This window comes from Amblyomma americanum, chromosome 11 (genome assembly GCF_052857255.1).
Source record: "Amblyomma americanum isolate KBUSLIRL-KWMA chromosome 11, ASM5285725v1, whole genome shotgun sequence".
Lineage (NCBI taxonomy): Eukaryota > Metazoa > Arthropoda > Arachnida > Ixodida > Ixodidae > Amblyomma > Amblyomma americanum.
Genome location: NC_135507.1, coordinates 5,666,033 through 5,685,319, shown reverse-complemented (window position 1 = coordinate 5,685,319; position 19,287 = coordinate 5,666,033). Strand labels below are relative to the sequence as shown.

The 19,287-nt window shown below is 44.5% G+C and overlaps 2 protein-coding genes across 5 annotated transcripts in view; one reads left to right on the top strand and one right to left on the bottom strand.

Annotated features, from left to right (window-relative positions):
• The window catches only part of LOC144110776 (sodium-coupled monocarboxylate transporter 2-like), a 37,496-nt gene extending 18,337 nt beyond the window's left edge, over window positions 1-19,159 (bottom strand). Inside the window, exons 1-6 of the mRNA XM_077643873.1 lie at window positions 19,087-19,159; window positions 15,925-16,199; window positions 12,616-12,681; window positions 12,020-12,071; window positions 3,003-3,070; window positions 776-933 (exon numbers count right to left, since the gene is read on the bottom strand). Coding sequence (XP_077499999.1) covers window positions 776-933; window positions 3,003-3,070; window positions 12,020-12,071; window positions 12,616-12,681; window positions 15,925-16,199; window positions 19,087-19,159 — 692 coding nt within the window. The remainder of the gene's footprint in view (window positions 1-775; window positions 934-3,002; window positions 3,071-12,019; window positions 12,072-12,615; window positions 12,682-15,924; window positions 16,200-19,086) is intronic.
• The window catches only part of LOC144111304 (lysosomal protective protein-like), a 268,952-nt gene that overhangs the window by 93,315 nt on the left and 156,350 nt on the right, over window positions 1-19,287 (top strand). The gene's annotated exons all lie outside the window — the stretch shown is intronic.

Genomic DNA, 19,287 nt, shown 5'->3' with positions numbered 1-19,287 from the left:
TACGTGGAATGCATAGAGACGAAAAAAAATAGGACGTTTTTTTTTACCATTACAATGCACCTGTATTTTGTGTAGTTTGTCTCTTCAAACAAAAAAAATGCAAGCATGCACACAAGCAAAATTAAGTTGTGTAATCTTCATCGTGCAGAAAAGCACGGCGTAAGCGCCAGCCTCCCAGCGGGCAAGTCGGAAAAACGTTTGGCTCTTGAAAAAGATCGGTCCTCCGATCGAAACGTCAAGTAAAATAGAAATGTTTCCTTAAATGAAGCGTATACTTAAATGAAGCGTGTATATATATATATATATATATATATATATATATATATATATATATATATATATATATATATATATATATATATATATATATATATATATATATATATATATATATATATATATATATATATATATATATATATATATATATATAGGGTATTCAATCGTCCTGGATCACATGGATCAAGGACGAACAGTGCGCCTGAGCTTTCAGTAAATTTGCCACTATCCTCTTGGTCTATATTACTTTCTCAGTGAGCAAGCGGACAGAAAATATAAGAAACAGGAAAAGTCTAACCCTTTTGTGTTATCTCTGCACCATGCAAGCTTCTTGATAACCGTGCTTTCGGTATAGTTTCCAAAAGGAACGAAGTAAGTGGTGCGCATGAGGCAAGTTAGCAAATGCAACAATCCATAGCATTCGAGACCAAGTCAGCTAAGCTAGTGCTAAAGGTTAATTAAAGAGGCATGGCGAAGATGCGTCGCAGTGGCTTACCGAAAGAAATAGGCTTTGACGTCGAAATCATCCATGCTTCTTAATGAACTGACGCTTTGAGAAGAATCGTAGATTACCTTGAAGATGATTATCAAAGGCGCGGCACTCATGATGAGCGCCTGCACACAGTCGGCCCAGACGACACTTCGAAGACCTCCCTGACGGAGTGAAAAAAAAAAGAAGAAATTAGCGGGCGCTTAGGCAGTGTCCAGCCTGGTTTGGCGATAGCGCAAGGCTCGTCAAGCACGACCTAGCATTTTCCTCAAATGAATCGAGATTTATTAGTCGTGGCGTTTCACGTCTCGTCGTTTTAATTTGGCGCGCACCGCTAGTTCGCTGGGCGTTCACGAGGTCTCCGAGGGCGCCACCATGCCCCCTAAGTTTAGCGGTGGAGCTCTGGGGCAGCTTGGCCAGATCAAGCGTTACGGTGGTTGCAGCGAACATCCATCCACCCGACGAGCCCACGAGCTCCACAAGGTATTGCTTAAAATAAGCAAAAATAAACGAGGTGACGATTCTCGCTAGACTTTCCGTAACTGCGTGCGGTTCGTCGGAGTCGTCACGGTAGTTGCTCTCTAAAGATGGTCCCGCTCGAGTCGATGCTTCAACTAGAATAACATATTCTCGAGGGTGTTTTGCGGATGTCAACATCAGGAGATATTATGAACGTTATCAAACTCACTACAGTTGAACGTTCGCACCGTTAAAGAACGTTAGCAGCGCTTTCCTGACACCAACGTCATAACCTCAGCGCGCGTAAATCTCGTCTGTAGCTCGTGAAAACGGGCCTTCATTGCATTCTAACATTTACCTGGTTCTGCAGCTAACACGATTAAGTCCATGGTTGTTTCTTGTAAAAAAATGCAGTTACATATAGAGCCTGAATATATAGAACCAAAGTTTTGTTTAGACAAGAGCATGCTACGTTCGGATACAATTTAAGTCTGCAGTGAAGCCCTGCCCACATTCGTGGCCCCAGCACAAAATTCCTCCACTACGAAAAATACTCCGCTGTTAAAAGTTTTTCTCGCGACCTGAACAAGAATCACATCATAAAACGAAATTATTATATAAAAAAATTTGTGTATCTGGCTAGTTTGATATTGGCAAGCATGAAAAAGCATCCACAATTCACCATAGTACAACATAAAAAACAGCAGTTAATAATTGGTGCTAGCTTTCTGGATTTTTCGTGCTTGTCTGCTATATCAAACAAGTATGAGAAAGATGGTAAGCTATTACCAGTTGTTTTTTAAGTTGTACCCTACTATAGCTAATCGTGGATGCTCCAGAAGGCGCAACTTTCCGTACGCCTTAGGATTTTGAGGCGCCCACAGCAGTACACATACATTAAGTCAGGAAGCATTCGTACAAGTATAAAGAGAAGGTGATAGGTGTTAATAAGTATGCTTTGAAGGGGCAATCGGTTTATCATTTTCCGTTACTAATGATCAATAATTAAAAAGGTTCAGGCGCATCTTGCGACCTCCACTACGGAAGCTATTTCTTCATTTCTTCTCTCACTCCATCTCTACCCTTACGGCGTGGTTCGGGTGTCCGCCGAAAGGCGAGACATATCCTGCACAATTTCCTTTCTTCAAAAACCGAAAACCAAAAAAATGGCGAGAACGCCTCACTTGCGACCGAGAAACGGCGCGCTTATATCATGATGACTCTAGATTGTCTGCATTGTGTTGTGGCGACAGAAATACTAACCATGTGTTAGGCCTTTTTGTCCTGAGACCGGTACTTTAGCGAAGGACGGCATTTTTGCATGCATCGGGTCAACACGATAAGATTTCATAATTGCTGTTTCATTCTCTATTAGATGTCTTCAGTACAAGAGATCCCTGTGGCATTCCTTTGTTGTATGCCTCTACAGAGTGGCCTCCTCTCTCTTTCTACTCTTTCCGTTTTTCCTTTCTTTTTCTTCTCTTTTCTATGTCAGACAGGTGCGCTTGTTCTGGTTGTCACTGCCATCTATTTAAGTTTCGCATTTTTTTCTCGTATTTCTTACAAACCAAATAAAGTGTAAATGTACTCAATTTGGGGATGATTTTTTTGGCCAGGGAAGCGAGACGTGCAGATGTTTTTTTTTAACTGTAACAAATTTTGTCATCGCAAATTTCTTGCTTAGACACGCTGCGGTTGTGAATGCTAATACGCGTTGAAGAGTCCAAGCGAGGATGTATTCTTAGGACAGGAAAGTTTGACAAGCAGTACTCACCAGCGCCGTGTACACTGTTCCGGCGGCCCCAAGTGCGATAGTCGTAGCTACGGGCGATAACCCGAACACTGCAAATCAGAAAAAAATGCGGAAGGGCAGGGCTAGGATTAAGCTACCGTGAAGTCCTGCTCAACTACGACAGTGTTTTACACTTTTCGTTCCTTTAGCTCAGCCTGCAAGCCTCAGCGTGCATTTGTTGTGTTTCAGAGCGGAGTTCCTAGGCGTCCGTTCCTGCTTTGAGCGGCGTGCCTCGGCGCCGGCCTCGGCGTAACCGAGCGAACGAACGCACCAGAGGATAAAAGAGAGCGAACGCAGAGCGCAGGGGAGGACGAAAGACGGCGGGTAGCGAAGAGAGCGCGAGGAGGAAAGTGGTAGCGTGAAGGCAGGTCACGCGGTGGCAACCCTTGGCAAAAAAAAAAAAGGAAACGATTGTCATGGAGCACGTTTGAAGGTTCAGAACATTCGCTAGCGTGTCTGAGCTCACGGCCCTTGTCCTCCTCTGCCCGCAACCTTGGCCAAGAGGCGCGCTCGAACTTAGGGTTCGAGATGGTTCGAGCCCTCTCGAGAAATCAGGGGCAGGGAGACGCAGCTTGAGACGAGCTTCGGCGCCTACTCCCCATCTCAGCGCCACTGCTAGCTTCCGGAAATTTCGTCCTTGGTTTTTCGACAGCGCTGTACGGACCCTACACACGCGTCGACAGCTTGATTAATGTGCTGCTGTCTTCGGCGTCCTGTGATCGTCTCTCCCGTCTTCCTCCAATCTGCCTGAATGGACTTATCGAAATTGTAATATTGAAGGGTAGCTTTGTATGTTGCCCCTGTAATTTTACCGCATCGTTTTAATCAGCATGTGCGGAGCGTCCTTCTCCTGTCTGCGACCGTTTTTACTCAGTGATGTACGCCGTTTTTGTTAAGCAGGCTAGGGGAAGAGCAAATAGTCTGTAATACAGTGTGTTACGTGAGCAGCTACGCGAGCGATATGACCAGTCCATCGAAATTTAAGGAATCTGGAGTAGAAGAGGGGAGACGGCACATAAGGCACTCAATTGCGCCACATAACGCACTCAATTCCAAACTATTGCAAAGCCCTCTGTAAGGCGGCGAATTTAATGTTTTTAACAGAGTTAGTCATTGATCGTAAAACATTTTATTCGCCGGCAAGAGCTTGGTACGAGGTCGCGTTAAGTTGTCGAGAGTACATAGTCCTCGACGACTTTGTCAGCCCCCTCCACCGCCAGAACTTGCATTCTGGGGGTCAGGGCTAGCCAGCACGGCCTCCCACCGCTCGAGAGAATTAGCGGTAACTAGATCACCCGGAGGCGGCTCTATTTTACAATCCCACAGGATGTGATCGTAGTTGGCTCGTTAACCACAGTACATGTTTACAGTGCGGGTTGTATTGAGCAGGATAAATGTGCGCGAGGAGTGATGGGGTGTGTATCGGTCTCCTCTTTAGAACGCCACGTAACCTATTGTTCTTTAGTGAGGCTTTTGTCCAGAGGGGAGGAAGTTCTCTCTAGTTTAAAATGATGGGTGAGATCATGATATGTGATCATGAAGTTAGCTGTTGAGCCAGTTGGTATTGTAGATTTAAGTTCATAGTTTTACAGCGCAATGACACTCGGCCAAAGAAGGGAAGAAGAAAGAAGAGAAGAGGAACGAAACAGAGCGCTGACTGACAGCTGTTTGTTTAGGGGCACGGACACAGTTTAAATGCCCTCTGGCTTGCGCAGGCACACACCCTACAAGGAAAAAAAAAAGAAAGTCATGACATCTCTATCAACAAAACCGCGAGAGAAATGCTTTTTCTGCGTTATGTAATGCAACTGAAGTATTTTCAGTCTAAGGCTCTTCGCCAAACAGTCCGTGCCATCTAAATTTAAGGCAACGTCCCTGATCTTCCTGAGAAGTCTTTTCGGCTATACGTCCGTTTAGGCTCCCAAACTCATGAGGGGGCACATAAGGTATGAGTCAGAATTTTGGACTCTTGTCGAGAATATTCGAGGTGTTGGCACAGACATAAGCTACATCTATCGCTACAACTCCAGACTTGCTCTCCTCCTGTTTCTTAGGTTTCCTCGAGGTAGCAAGAATTCAAGTTACTGTTCGACCAAACTTCGAAATAATGATTTGATACAATTTCAGACTAATAACATTAGCCTGATTTGACATCCTTGCTTGCATCGTTGTCACGTGACTAAAGCTGTAATGCTATTTGCAAATGTTTTCAGTGGGGATTCCCCGAGGTGGGGCTCAGCTGTCAGCTCAGCGGCGGCGGATCGCTCGGAGCACTGCCGAAGGAAAAGCAGTGTCCGCTTCGGTGCGGCGCTGCCTGTTCCGTCTGAGGTCACCTATGGTTGAAGTACCGCAGGTGCTACGCTTAAAAATCGCATTATAGAGAACCGTATCGTCAACCAATCTTTATTGGAAAGGAAGGTGCAGTTATTTCTTAAGTGCCACCAGCTGTTGTTCTGGCAACTCCGAAGCACCGGATATTATTTTGAGAATGAGAGTCTGTTGTGAGAGAAAAATAAAGAAATGGACGATCTTAGTTGCATGAGCCACTACATCGGTTCGAAGGAGATGGTTACATATACTGCTCAGCGCCCCTCGCCTCACTACAAAAATAAACAAAACAAAAAGAAGACAAAGATTAGTTCAGACAGCTACCAGAGAAATTAAGTGCTAGGAGAATAATAATAATAATTGGTTTTTTGGGGGAAAGGAAATGGCGCAGTATCTGTCTCATATATCGTTGGACACCTGAACTGCGCCGTATGGGAAGGGATAAGGGAGGGAGTGAAAGAAGAAAGGAAGAAATAGGTGCCGTAGTGGAGGGCTCCGGATTAATTTCGACCACCTGGGGATCTTTAACGTGCACTGACATCGCACAGCACACGGGCGCCTTAGCGTTTTTCCTCCATAAAAAAAAAAACGCTAAGGCGCCCGTGTGCTGTGCGATGTCAGTGCACGTTCGAATTTCGTACAACTGCTGGGCATAAAACTTAAAGAGGAAGCTTTTTTTACAATGCCGAGGGGATAGGGGATAGGTTGAGCTATAGGTGCTAGAACAGGAAGTGCCACAGCGCAAAGTTAGATGACGCTGACCATGCTGTTTATGCTTGGAAGAGTGGAAAAACATGAAGTGTGTTTATTCATGTGCTGTCACAAACTCTTCAATTCCCTCTGCTTGTCTCCTAAGTGTGTTATAATACAGTGTTGGGGGAGTGTCGGCACGAAATATACGACGAAATCAGGATCATTCTGGAAGGTTCAGTGTTTAGAGATGGATGTAAGGTAGTTCACCTAAGAACGCAGGAAAGCACATTAACTGGGCACTGCGAGACACGTCGAAAGCGTGGTAATATAGAATAGGCGCAGAGGTTCAGAAACCCGTTTAATTTAGCACAAATTACCCATGCTACAGCATGAGCCTGCGGCCACTCGATGGCGAGCTTATAATCACTGCCGCCGCTTTTAGAATAGAAAGCCCGCTAGGCATCGCAACCAGCGCTTTAAGCCCTGCATGCGCACACTGTCAGCACGCAGACATCAAATGAAATCGATGGATAGCAAAAAACAGTTCAGTAGTTACTTTTAGCCACGCTTTTATGCTTGAGTATAGTATATTTAGGAAAACAGCAAAACGGACGAGTTGGCGGTACATACTTTTTCCGTATACTAATAAACGTTTAGTTTTGAGTCAGCTCATGTCCTGTGTTTCTTCTGCTACGGTGTTTGTGTTTGCGCTGTTTGCCTTTCAGTATAGTGTATTTGTTCAGAGTATATGATAGGGCTTGTGGGAGGGGGGTGCAACAGCAAAGGGCTTACTGTTAATATTATGCGAAAGCGTATACAGTTCGTTCGGCCGAAAAGCCTTCGGAGTAGTAGTAGTCGGCACCGCGTGTCGGAAATAATCGGGGGCTGCGTAAAAAATATCGTGTCATGGTAATTTGTAGTTCTAGAAATTGATGATTGATTAGTGTATGATAGGCGGTGATGAGTTAATGAATTCAATATAATTAATTTATTAATTATCTAAATATATAAAAATGAACAAAAATTGAAAAAAAAGGGTTAAAATGCGTCAAGACGCTCAGAATAGAAAGACAATGCTTGGTTATGGTAATTATTAAAATTTAGTTTGTGTAATTGATCAAATAAGTAGTTGAAACAATAAAAAAATAAAAATGCTTCCAGAGGTGTTTACAGTGGGCAAGCCGTTGCGCCGAACAAGCGTAGCGTTCCGCGGACTCCCTGGTAGCGCTGCAACACACTGTCGCGTTCCACTCTTACGGCGAAGCTTTAGCGTCCTCCAATTTTTATTGTAATGAAGTCTTATCGCTATAATGTTTTTGTATTGTATGCATACGGTTTTGTTGAACAAGCCTTACGGATAGATTATTTTTCGGGAGAACTACCAACGTTGTTCTTTTTTTTGCTCAAAGGTGGATGCGTAGCGAAAGGAAATGGCGCAGTACGTGTCTCATATATCGTTGGACACCTGAACCGCGCCGTAAGGGAAGGGATAAAAGTGGGAGTGAAAGAAAGGAAGAAAGAGGTGCCGTAGTGGAGGGCTCCGGAATAATTTCGACCACCTGGGGATCTTTAACGTGCACTGACATCGCACAGCACACGGGCGCCTTAGCGTTTTGCCTCTATAAAAACGCAGCCGCCGCGGTCGGGTTCGAACCCGGCAACTCCGGATCAGTAGCCGAACGCCTAACCACTGAGCCACCGCGGCGGGTACAAATGAATGTTCAGATTTACGAATTTCCTCTGGTTACGTCATACAAATGTTGTAACCAAACCCGGTTTCTTCATTTTTGTGACGTGTTGCTTCCCGAACTCGCTATGGGGACGTCGCAGAGAGCATTCAGCCGACTGCGAGCTGGGCAAATACGTAACGATGGCCAGCAGGCGGCAACTTTGTTTTGTCCACGTGCGCTCAGTTTTTCGTTTCCTTGTTTTCGCCGTCAAGCGCCCTTCGCCGAATGAGCGTGTCATGCGTCAGCGGATGTCTCCTATTTGGCGTTTTGGGCGCAGAACACCTGACAGAATGCGAAGGAAGCATTTTGGCATTCGGCCTCATTTCACGCCGGATGAACGCAGCCCAGCCGTTTTTTTTTTATTCACGTGCCAATACTCAGGTAGAGGGGGGGGGGGGGGGTGTTTGGTTACGTAGAAAACACCGAGCTTAAGTATGACAACACAAACAGAAAAGCAAAAATAAAATGCAGGAACAAACAGAAGATCTGGTTAACAGCTACATTAAAAGTGCAAAATCTAGTGCGCGCAAAAATGGCGCCTCTATACCGGGAATTTATGATAAGTATGCTCTTCAATTTTAGACAACGACATCATGGTTTAACGTGTAAACGACGTGTTTTTGCAGCATATCCCAGTGATGGATGGCGAGAAATAATGGTGAATGACTAAGGAGGTTGGTTTGTGCAAACATTGGTTCAATTAAAGATACGGTTGGCTCGGCTGATGTACAGTGTAGTGAATGAGGAATGGGTGTGGTAAAATCTATTAGAATGAAATAAAAGTGTAGTAACCTTCGTTTTAAGTGATTTTCAGCAATGCTTTGATCGTGGTTTTGCTACGATGACGTGAACAGTTTGGTTTTGTTGGGTTTAACCTCCCAAAGCGACTCAGGCTATGAGGGGTGCCGAAGCGGAGGGCTCCGGAAATCTCGACCACCTGATATTCTTTAACGTGCACTGACATCGCACAATACACGGGCCTCTGTGTTTGTCCGTTTTCCGAGAGCTGAATATTCGTGCCGTGGATGGTGTTTCTGTTTGTGACACGTGTGAGCATATTTGTCCTCCCTTGTGCCCTTTATAATCATCTGTACTCCACCTACAAACGTTGTCTCTTCGGCGGCTAAACTTTCAGGCATCAGACCTGTGTGCGCGGTGAGGAACCTAAAGAAGTAAACATTTTCTAATATGTAGAGTTTAATGGCGCCAAGAACAATCAGAGGAAGACACAGAGACATAGCGCCTACTACCAATTGGGCTGATTGCGGAAAACACCACCTTTATACGCCAGTACATTATCACTATCAGTGCGTTATCATAGGACAAGCTAACAAGAAGAATATATTTACAGAAAAAGGTTAAGTTTATTAATAAAATCCAGACAATTGCTACTCACAGAACAAGGCATGAAAAATTTACGAACACGATAACAAGATTGGGTGACAAGATCTACACATGACCGTCTAAAAAATTCAGTTCCGGGCCGCTGAGTTCGAGCGACGAAGCGCTTATGCACGTGGGCCCCCCTTTAATCTTGTGAAATGCTTCGATAACTTCCCTTTCAACTCGCTCCCTGCCTTTGCCGATAAACTTCGCCTCTTCCAGCACCGATCCGCAATCTTGACAATCTCTGCAGTGATGAGGGAGGTTCCCCATTTCGTTGTTCTTTGTTGTCCGTTCGTGCTCACTCGCTCTCTCGTTGAAACAACGGCCGGTCTGCCCAGTGTAGACACGCCCACACTTGAGCGGTATCTCATTGATTACTTTAGACCTGCATTCCGTATAACGCTGCATAAGCTTGATAGCGCACCTCGGGGGTCGTTTGTCTGTCATGGAGCATATCTTGCTAAGCTTACATGGTGATGAAAGCCCACATTCACACAATAACGACCTCTTATCTTCTTGATGTTGCGCGCTATTTTGTGCGAACAAGGAATCACAGCCACAAGCCTCTTATCTCGCTGCTTGCTTGGTAGAGCAACGCTGGAAGAGAGTTTAATCTTCGGCTGCAAGGCTTCACAAAGAGCGGTTATCACAAGGCAGGGATAATCAGCGTTGTTTAATCTCTGAAGTTTCTTTTCAAAGCCAGCCTTCGCACAGTGATCACATGATTTTGAGAGAGCGGCGTGAAAGCACGTCATGGCAATACTTCGTTTCACCAGTTTAGAATGGGCACTGGTGAACGGCAAAAGGCTTTACTTGGAGAGGAGGTTATACACCCAACACACATGATCTACGCCAGTGAAATCAAACTGAACGCCTAGAAACTGCATCTTGCCCCCTTGCGGAAGTTCCAAAGTGAAGGGGAGGCCTTGGGAATTGTCTCTAAAAATGTTAACATCAGCAACAGGTTCGTGAAAGTTAAAAGCGGTAGGCGGCTCAATAAGAATAAAATAATCGTCAACAAAGCGGAAAACCCGTCTGACAAGTGTCCGGTTTAGCTGCGCACAAATGCGCTGGTCAATAAAAGCTAATAAAGTGTCAGTTATAAAGGGGGCTATAACTTCTGGTTAAAATCAATGACAGTGGATTGCAGATAAAATTCAAGCAAAGAAATAAAAGGGTCGCTGGTGATTCCGATATAGATGGTCAAGTGCAGATCTTGTCATCCAATCTTGTTATCATGTTCGTAAAGTTTTCATGTCTGTTTCTGTGAGTAGCAATTCTCTGGCTTTTATGCATAAATGCAATCTTTTTCTGTACATATATTTTTCTTGTTAGCTTGTCCTGACTATGATAACGCACTGATGGTGATAATGTACTGGCGTATAAATGTCGTGTTTTCAGCAATAAACTTAATTGGTAGCAGGCGCTCTTCCTGCCTCTGTGTTTATTTTTTGCGCCATTGAACTTTATGATGAGCCAGCTATCCCAACAGCAAGTAATTTTCTAATCTGACATCCTCCCAAGCCTGCACCTGCAAACTAGCCTCATCGATGACTTGAGAGAGAATGAAAATGCTTGACGGACCGGCCAAACAAGCCCAAAATGGCGTGAAGACCTCAGAGAGTTTGCGGTTCGGAATTTGCTGTCAACAACAGCTTGGCACTTGCCATAGCCTCGCTGTCTGAGCAGTAGAAATGCTTGGCGAAAGACTTCGCATTTCCAACAAAGCTGGCCGCGCTGTATTCCTGCCGGCCGGTTCGACTGAGTGCCGTCGAAATAGCGTGACACGAGAAAGCGCAGTTACCAGGATGCGCGTTGGGGCTTCTACATGCACTTCACTGTCACACAATTTTAATGTAATAGCACGAAGAGTTAAGCTGGTTGGAGCAACATTCTTGAAAACAGCGCAGCGTAATATACCGGGTGTTTCAGCGAACACTTCCATAAATTTTCAAGAATAGGCTTTTTGGAGTAAAAATATGGCTTTTGCATCATAGTATTAGCAGTGCTGGCGGACACCAGAAAACAGGTGAACAGCCTTTAGTAAGCTGGTTAACTAATTTCTAATTATTAACTTCCTAACTATTACAGTTAGGCGCATATTTGCAATTATAGATTTGTAGCTGGTCTCTAAAAATAGACATCAGTTTTTAGAATTTTGAAAACGCGATTACCCTTGGAGCTGTGGCTTGACAAAATGTGCCTTTTACGACTAGCTCCGTGCCCCGGAGGGGTTGCTTTGCCTGCATGCTTTCAAAAGCCCATGTATTTTTGTATAATGCAGCACGATTTTGTCGAGCCACAGCGGCGAGGGTAATCGCCTTTCGAAATTCTAAAGACTGATACGTCTAGTACTAACGACAGGCTACAAATCTCTGATTGCAACTAGGCACCTAACTCTACTAGTTCAAGAGTTAATTATAGAAATTTGTTAACCATCTTACTACTTAACTCGATTCACCGGTTTTCTTGTGTCCGCCAACACTGGTAACACTATGCCTTAAAAGCCATAATTTTTACTAAAAAAAACAATTTTTGAAAGTGCATGCTGAAACACACGGTATATGTGTTACTTCTATAAATCAAGCATTTGATAGCGCTTTCCCGTCCACTTGCTTGTATTTTGTCCGTTGCGCTTTGTTTAAGAACTCAATTTTATCACTTACCAAAGCTCTTTTTTCGATAAAAAGTACATATTTGCTATCTGGGGACACTGTCTGTCAGTCAAGCTTGACTTACTTTTCCGTCTTTACATGACGGAAGCGACCAGTCACTGAAACCATGGAGCATACGGGATTTTTTTTACAGTTGTGCTGTTAACCTTTTAGTGTCCCTATATAGTAATTGTCTGTTGAAGCTTACTTGTGGACATGGCAACCGCAGCACTGTAGAGGCCTGCCACACCTATGGCTTGCTGGAAATAAATAAAATAAATAAATAAATAAACCGACCGACCAACCAACCGGCCGACTGACCGGCCAGCCTAGCCTAGCCAAGCCTTGCCCAGCCTAGCCTCCAAGGAAATTAATTTTGTAATTTAAGAAAGAGCGATGATATTTATGGGATCTTACAGCCGTATGTTTCTCTAGCATCGGAACGCACTTCACTCTATAACCCAGTTTAAGTCGCCGTAACTAAGTAGATGTGAGTAGTTCCTTGATTGTGCAGTTGCGCTAGCTCTCTTGGCTAGGAGTTTGATGCTTGTTCAGTAGAAGTCACCTCATTGTAGAAACGAAGTGTGCGCGCGCACATATTGTGGGACGCCATTCAGACGAATTGTTTCTCCGGCAAGTGTTTTGTACAAGTAAATCTCGCTCTGACCTTTGAATTAAACAAATTCCGTGTTTTCTATTATGGTGACTATTTACTGAACCAAGATACTGGCTTCGTGGGGTATGCTGAACGCCCCAATTTCAGTACTCAATCCTGTCCGTGTAACAGTTCGATGACGTACTTACGCTCAGCATGAAGTATATCACGGACGACGCGATTCCAACGCCGTTCCCGTAGCGCATGCGAAGGTACTGTTGAAGGAACAGAAAGCGAAGGGAAGGAAGTGCTTAGTTCAGCCGCTCAGGTAAATCATTTCTGCAATGAAACCAGACGCGACGAAGTGCCCATTCGAAGGGCTCACTTACTTGTCTGGCCATCTGAAAAAATGAGAAATTTGGTTTTTGGGGAAACGAAATGGCGCAGTATCTGTATCACATATCGGCGAACACCTGAACCGCGCCGTAACGGAAGGGATAAAGGAGGGACTAAGAGAATAAAGGAAGAAAGAGGCGCCGTAGTGGAGGGCTCCGTAATAATTTCGACCACCTGGGGATCATTAACGTGCACTGACATCGCACAGCACACGGGAGCCTTTTGCGTTTCACCGCCATCGAAATGCAGCCACCACGGTCGGGTTCGAACCCAGGTATTTCGGATCAGTAGCCGAGCGCCCTAACCACTGAGCCGCCGCGGCGGGTTCTGATCATATGGTCAAAAAATTGTTTCATGCCAGAATATTCATCTCAGGACTTTTAACTTTTTTGTTAAAATAGATGAGTGTGAGGGGGGGGGGGGGTTCTAGTACTGCGGGGCTGGCTCGCTAGAAAAGATTTTATTTTCAGCAACCAGTCCGGTGCTTTAGGCTTCAGCAAATATTAGTCATTCCTGTCCAAGCACGGCATGACATCAGGTATCAGTGGCGCCATTAAGATGTTTTGGTGTTACTATGTCGATGGTGCGAGCCAGCTGTCCTAAAAGGTACAGGGCGCAAGTTTTGGGGAAGGTTGAGTAAGGCGTTACACATTAGTGGCCGTGTGTGGAGACGATTCAACATAATTTGTGTACTGGGCAGCCCCCGCAGTGGGGGCAGGTTGAGCATCATGCGTCGCTTTGTGTTTTGTGCTTGTATTGGGAAGTCGTCAAAGGGATAGTTGAGGCAAACCATAATGCAGCCCCTTCTTATCGCATGAAGTTTGGACCTAGTAGCGGGAGAGTAGTAGTGTGTTTTCACAGCTTTTGTAGAACAGCTGTGCTTTCTTTGCGTGGTTGCCCGGGATGTTCGTGTGTGTCACAGGAGGGGGTCTAAGATATACCTGATCTGCTTCTGGGCGATAAAGTATGCGCGCTCTTGAGTTCATGCTCATACACACGTGACCTATAGTATAAATCGAATTGATGTGTAGATGAGGGTTAGCTGTTACTTTTTGTTGAGCACGGCTTTGTCGTGGTCTATAATTTGGTTATCAGGCTTGTATGCCATAACGAGAACTGTGGGGCAAATAAGCTGGTACGTACCACCTTTGCCAAAAGTAACCGAGCAATAGACTTTTGCTTCTCAACTGTATAGTGGAGACTTTACGGCAGCCCTAAAGACCGAAAGGCATCAGAACGTGAGGACGAGGGTTCACGTTGTTTTCACAGATTCAGAGCTTAACGGCAGCCGTAAGTGCTTTGCTACGCTGCTAAGAATCAAATGACCGTTGCCCGGCTAGTTTTGGCAAAGATGGTGCGTGTTTATGTATATGTATGCATGTGCGTTTTTTGTGAGCAATGCCTGTAGAACACAATTGAAAAAAGGCGAACATCAACTGTCTGCGTCGTGCCTCGCATTGGGAGTAGGGCGGAAAATGACTGACGTTAAAAATCAATGCGTTCCATTTCGTCCTTTGTTGTGCTACTTGTCGTGCGTCATTTCTATCTGAGATCATCTATTTTCTGTAGTTCCTGTAAGCTTCGGCTGTGTCAGAACCGTATGCTTGCGGAAGGCGTCGCCTCGCGGTCGTTGCTCTCCTCCAGGATCGCGAACAAGTTGGGAAACGCGGTCGGAAAGCACCGCACAAATCATGATTTCAGCCAACATAATATTTTGCAAGCTCAAAAAGGGAACAAAATATCATCAAGTTTAACGGAAAGAAGAGCCTTGAGGCACTCTCGGTGTTCTGCCATATGAAACATGAGAAAAAAAATATTTATTTTCATGTGGCCTAGCCGCGAAACGCACTCAATGCGTGACTGCTATGCAAAGAGCATCCTCGGAATCAGGTGCATGCTCTAGAATACTTCGGTTTCCGGTAAACAGTCTGCACCTGTTCTGTAGTGTGGAGGGCACTAGTTTTGCTCTTTTTTTTACTGGACTGTTCTGCACACGGCACTGTTCCCGCATAAGCTAGTTGTGCAACTTGCTTAAAGATGTATGTCCACGCACAGCGAAGGCACACAGAATGAGTTCTCACAGAATGAGTTCGGTGAACGCACAGAATGAGTTCTCGGAATGCCATGTCATTTTTGGCGATATGAAAAGTACTACATAGTCCGAACTGGTAGCCTGCAAATCACAAAACTTCAACTTTTAAACACATATAGCCCACGAACTGCATCATATGTCCAACATTCTTGGACAAAAATTTTGAATATTAAAAAATTGCAATACACTGTTGAGGAAATATTGAGCGTAATGGTCCATTCTTCTGATGTGTGAAGGAATCTTTCTTCTAACGTGTTTCCATCGATCGCATCGAATAGCTAAGATGGCCATAGAAAACAATGGGAGGCGCTTTTGAGGATAGCAAAAACACTAAGAGCGCAAAAAATTCAAGACTGCCGTCAGGTGGTTGGCGGATATATTAATTGTTATACTTAAATCTTAATTATATGAAGAAATTGCGTTCATAAACTGTTTACCGCTCAGAAATGCTTTTGTCCAGAATTGTTGAGCATGACCGGAAATTGCGGTGCTTCTCGCTTCCCCTCTGTCGCCATTTAATCTTGCGCGTAAATTCGAATTTGACCGACGCCAATTGCGTCTGCTTGCGCCAATCAGCACTATGAGATTGCACGTGGCAGGATTGTAAAGAATAACACAACTACAAAAATTATCAGTCAGGTGTCAGAATAACGCTTCAGACGATTTTACAAAAACATCTCGTAAACATCTGGCCTGGTATTGTTTTTTTATTTTTGCTTTCTGTTTTTCGTTTTGTTTAGCTGATTTTAGCTTCCTTGCTTGTTTGCACACTTGTTTGTTTACTGGAAACAACAAACAAGAGTGCAAACAAGCAGGGAAGCGAAAACCAGTCAAACAAACTGACAAAAAGGAAGCAAACACTCCAAACAATTAGCACTTCTGTGTACTGCTCCTGCAAGAAAAGCATCAGTTACAATTAGCCTAACGAACAAAACAACCTATTTTTTATTTGCTGCTTCAAGAAACGTTGCATCTTAAGCTAGCATGTACTCAACGTGTTTAAATATAAATGGCGCTGCCAAAAAGTTACCTCGAAGATGGAGGTGACCTTCAGCTCGTACAAGACGGGCAAGAATAGGAAGGCGACAATGAGCACAGCAGGAAGGAAGGCAGGAATGGCCCAGAGCGTGTGGAAGCCGTACAGGTAGTAGTGGGCCGTGAACGCAATCAGGCCGGACGCCGTGACGTTGGACGCACACATGGACAGGGCCAGCGGAAGCGTGCTAATTGTACGGCTTCCGAGGAAGGTCTCATCTTTGCTCCTGAAGCCACTCCGCTTACGCAGGGATAGGTATAGACCAGTTCCTGGGAGAAAACAAAGCGGAACGGTAGAATATGAAGGAAGTCAACGGTCACCAAAACCATGGTGAGTAGGGGAGCGTTTCTATATTTTGCTTTAATTTGCAGTGTTCTCGTACAGCTTCCGCCCTCACTGCTCGCGGACGAGAAACAACCATGCGCCGATGGGATCCAAAACCACGGCCTCGAAATTTCGCGTCCGGTGCTCTACGAATTGAGATATGGTGACCGCTGTCCAATCTGCTTTCAGGGGAATTTATGCTTTTGTGTGCAACTGAAGCTTGAGAGTGTTCACCAGCGCCACCCTCATACATAGCGGAGGACGTAGTACGTCCTGTATAACCGCGAGTTTGACGTGGAACGTCATCGAACGGTGGGAACTGAAGCTCTGCGAGAGCTCTCTTATGCTACCTATGGCATAAAGACTGCCGCAACCAAGACCCTCGTTAAGTTATCTAGCAGAAAAGGGAAGGAAAATGTGGGGATCGTTTGAAATAAATCTGACGGCTATCAAAAGCCACCGTAACCAATGCCTCTCCCATATCTCTCCAATTAATCCTGTCCTGTGCCAGCTGCGCCCACCCTATGCCTGCAAACTTCTTAATCTCCTCCGCCCACTTAACTTTCTGCCACCCCCTGCTACGCTTGCATTCTCTTGGAATAACTCCCGTTACTCTTAAGGACCGTCGGTTATCTTGCCTTCGCATTAGATGCCCTGCCCACGCCCATTTCTTCCTCTTGATTTCGACTAGGATGTCATTAACCCGTATTTGTTCCTCGACCCACTCTGCTCTCTTCTTGTCTCTTGACGTTAAAAACTAAACATTTTGACAGATTTGCTGTCTGGTTGGGTTTGAAGACTTATAATAAACTGCACAACTCCTACCAAAAAATTTAATTTTAACCCATCGTTTCGAAGCCGACTCGGCTCCTTCATCAGGAGTGACTGAGGGCTATAGCTAGCGTCGTTTAAGTATGGAGGGGAGGAGGGGTCAAAGGAAGGACAGCTGTGATGCGAAAGGCGTGGGGGAGGGGGTAAAGGCTGTTAGTCACGTTGTCGCACTGCAGGGAGGCGGTCAATGGCGACTTTTTCCCGTTGAATTGAAGAGCGAAGTCTCTAGGAATATATACTAGGGGCAGGTTTCCTTTTGTGCTCTTGATGCCTTCCGCATCACAGCTGTCGTTCCTTTGACCCCCTCCTCCCCTTCATACTTAAAAGACACTAGCTATAGTCGTCAGTCACCCCTGATGAAGGAGCCGAGTCGGCTTCGAAACGTTGGGTTCAAATTAAAATTTTTGGTTGGAGTTGAGCAGTTTACTATAACTCTTGACGTTACACCTGCCATTTTCCTTTCCATAGCTCGCTGCGTAGTTCTCAATTTAAGTTTAACCCTTTTCTTTATCCTTCGCTTTTCTGCTCCATAGGTGAGTTCCGCTAAGAAAAAGCTGTTATATATGTCTACCTTGAGGGATATTGGTAAACTGCCATTCATGATTTAGCATTTCGCCTACATCGAAATGCGACCGCCGTTGCCGGGATCGAGCCCGCGTTTTTCAGGTCAGCAGCTGAGCCCTGAGCCACCACGGCGGCTTAATATTTGACGACACAGTAGAATGACAAATTAGACTTATTGGAACACAATGTATCGATTTTATGGGTTAGGTATGCTTCCTGCATTGTTTCCCTACGCGTTACTTCTTTTGTTTTCCACTGTTTCCTAAGTTTTAACCGTAATACGACTAAATTAAATTTCAATTATGTTTCAGTTTATTTTGCATTTATTTCACATTTCTATTATACAAAATAAGAATACTTTTTGGACTCATAACCAACGGCTAGTTAGAATCCAAGTACACAGAATGAAAAAAAAATTGAAAACAGCGAACAAAGTATTAAAATTCAATCAACATTGAAATCAAAAAGAGACTAAACTAACACTGGTATAAAAGCACTCGGCAAGACACAAAGATAGCATTGAAACAGGCAATGTGAACACTTGGACACCAAGTATAAGTACAACCTGTTACGATACATAGAAAATACGCAATGGAAGAAACTATAGGAGGAAAATAAAATTTCATGGGTAGTCAATTAGTTAAGTGTTTTTTAAGTGCAGCAGGAAAATTGTGCGAGTGTTTCAGAGGAATAGGAAGCGCGTACGAGATTTTTACCCCAGAAGACTGCATTAAACATTAACTATATACGTTGAGGATGGGCTGGAGACTAAAACTGCGGAAGGAACGGTTGCCGTCTCCTCACTGTGCCGATCAGGATTAAGGTCCAGTGTTTTTGAGTAAAGTGTTCTCGTTCATTCAATCCATGAGCAGCTTCCTCCGAAAGTACTAAGATTTTACCGAAGCTGGGGGTGAAGTACTGATGCATAGATAGGGTGATTGTGCCTTACCTTGTTGTGACCATGTACAGATATTTCTAAGCGGTACAGCAAATCCAATGGAAGAATAATTGACATAAGAAATAACGGTTTGCTGCGCACATAGAAGTTAGACTTATTTATTCTTCTTAGTGCGCGCTATTTTAGGCGCATAATGAGATCTAAATACAGATGGCAAGTACCACCCCGAGCTTCGACACAGTATGATAGATGGTTTTCAGTAAAAGCAAAATAAAGCATACTTAATGTAGATATGTCAAAGTATTCAATAACCTTATAAAGGGCATGCCATCCAGACGCCAACCTCCTGCAGACTATCTAAACATGGTCTCACCAGTGTTAGTGCCTGTCAAAGGTGACACCTTGATATTTATATGAAAACGTGAGTTGTAGCAATGCGCATGTTCTTGCAATGCGCACTGGATATGTGAGCGCTTTCAGTTTATAATCAAAGGTAACTATTTCATAACTCAAATTCACCGCACATCGTGGTGTCTCACCGAGGCTGAGGATCGTAAGGGAGCCGAAAACGACGTAGTCCCAAAGTCGCGAGGAGCGGTCGTCTCCTGACATTTTCGGAGGGACCGCGCAGCGCTGCAGCCAGATCTCACTTGCAGAAGAGCCGCTTTTTGAACTATTTTGGGAAAGGAGATCAGAATATTCGTTCTGGACAGCGAATCAAGTATTACCAGCTGGCGCAT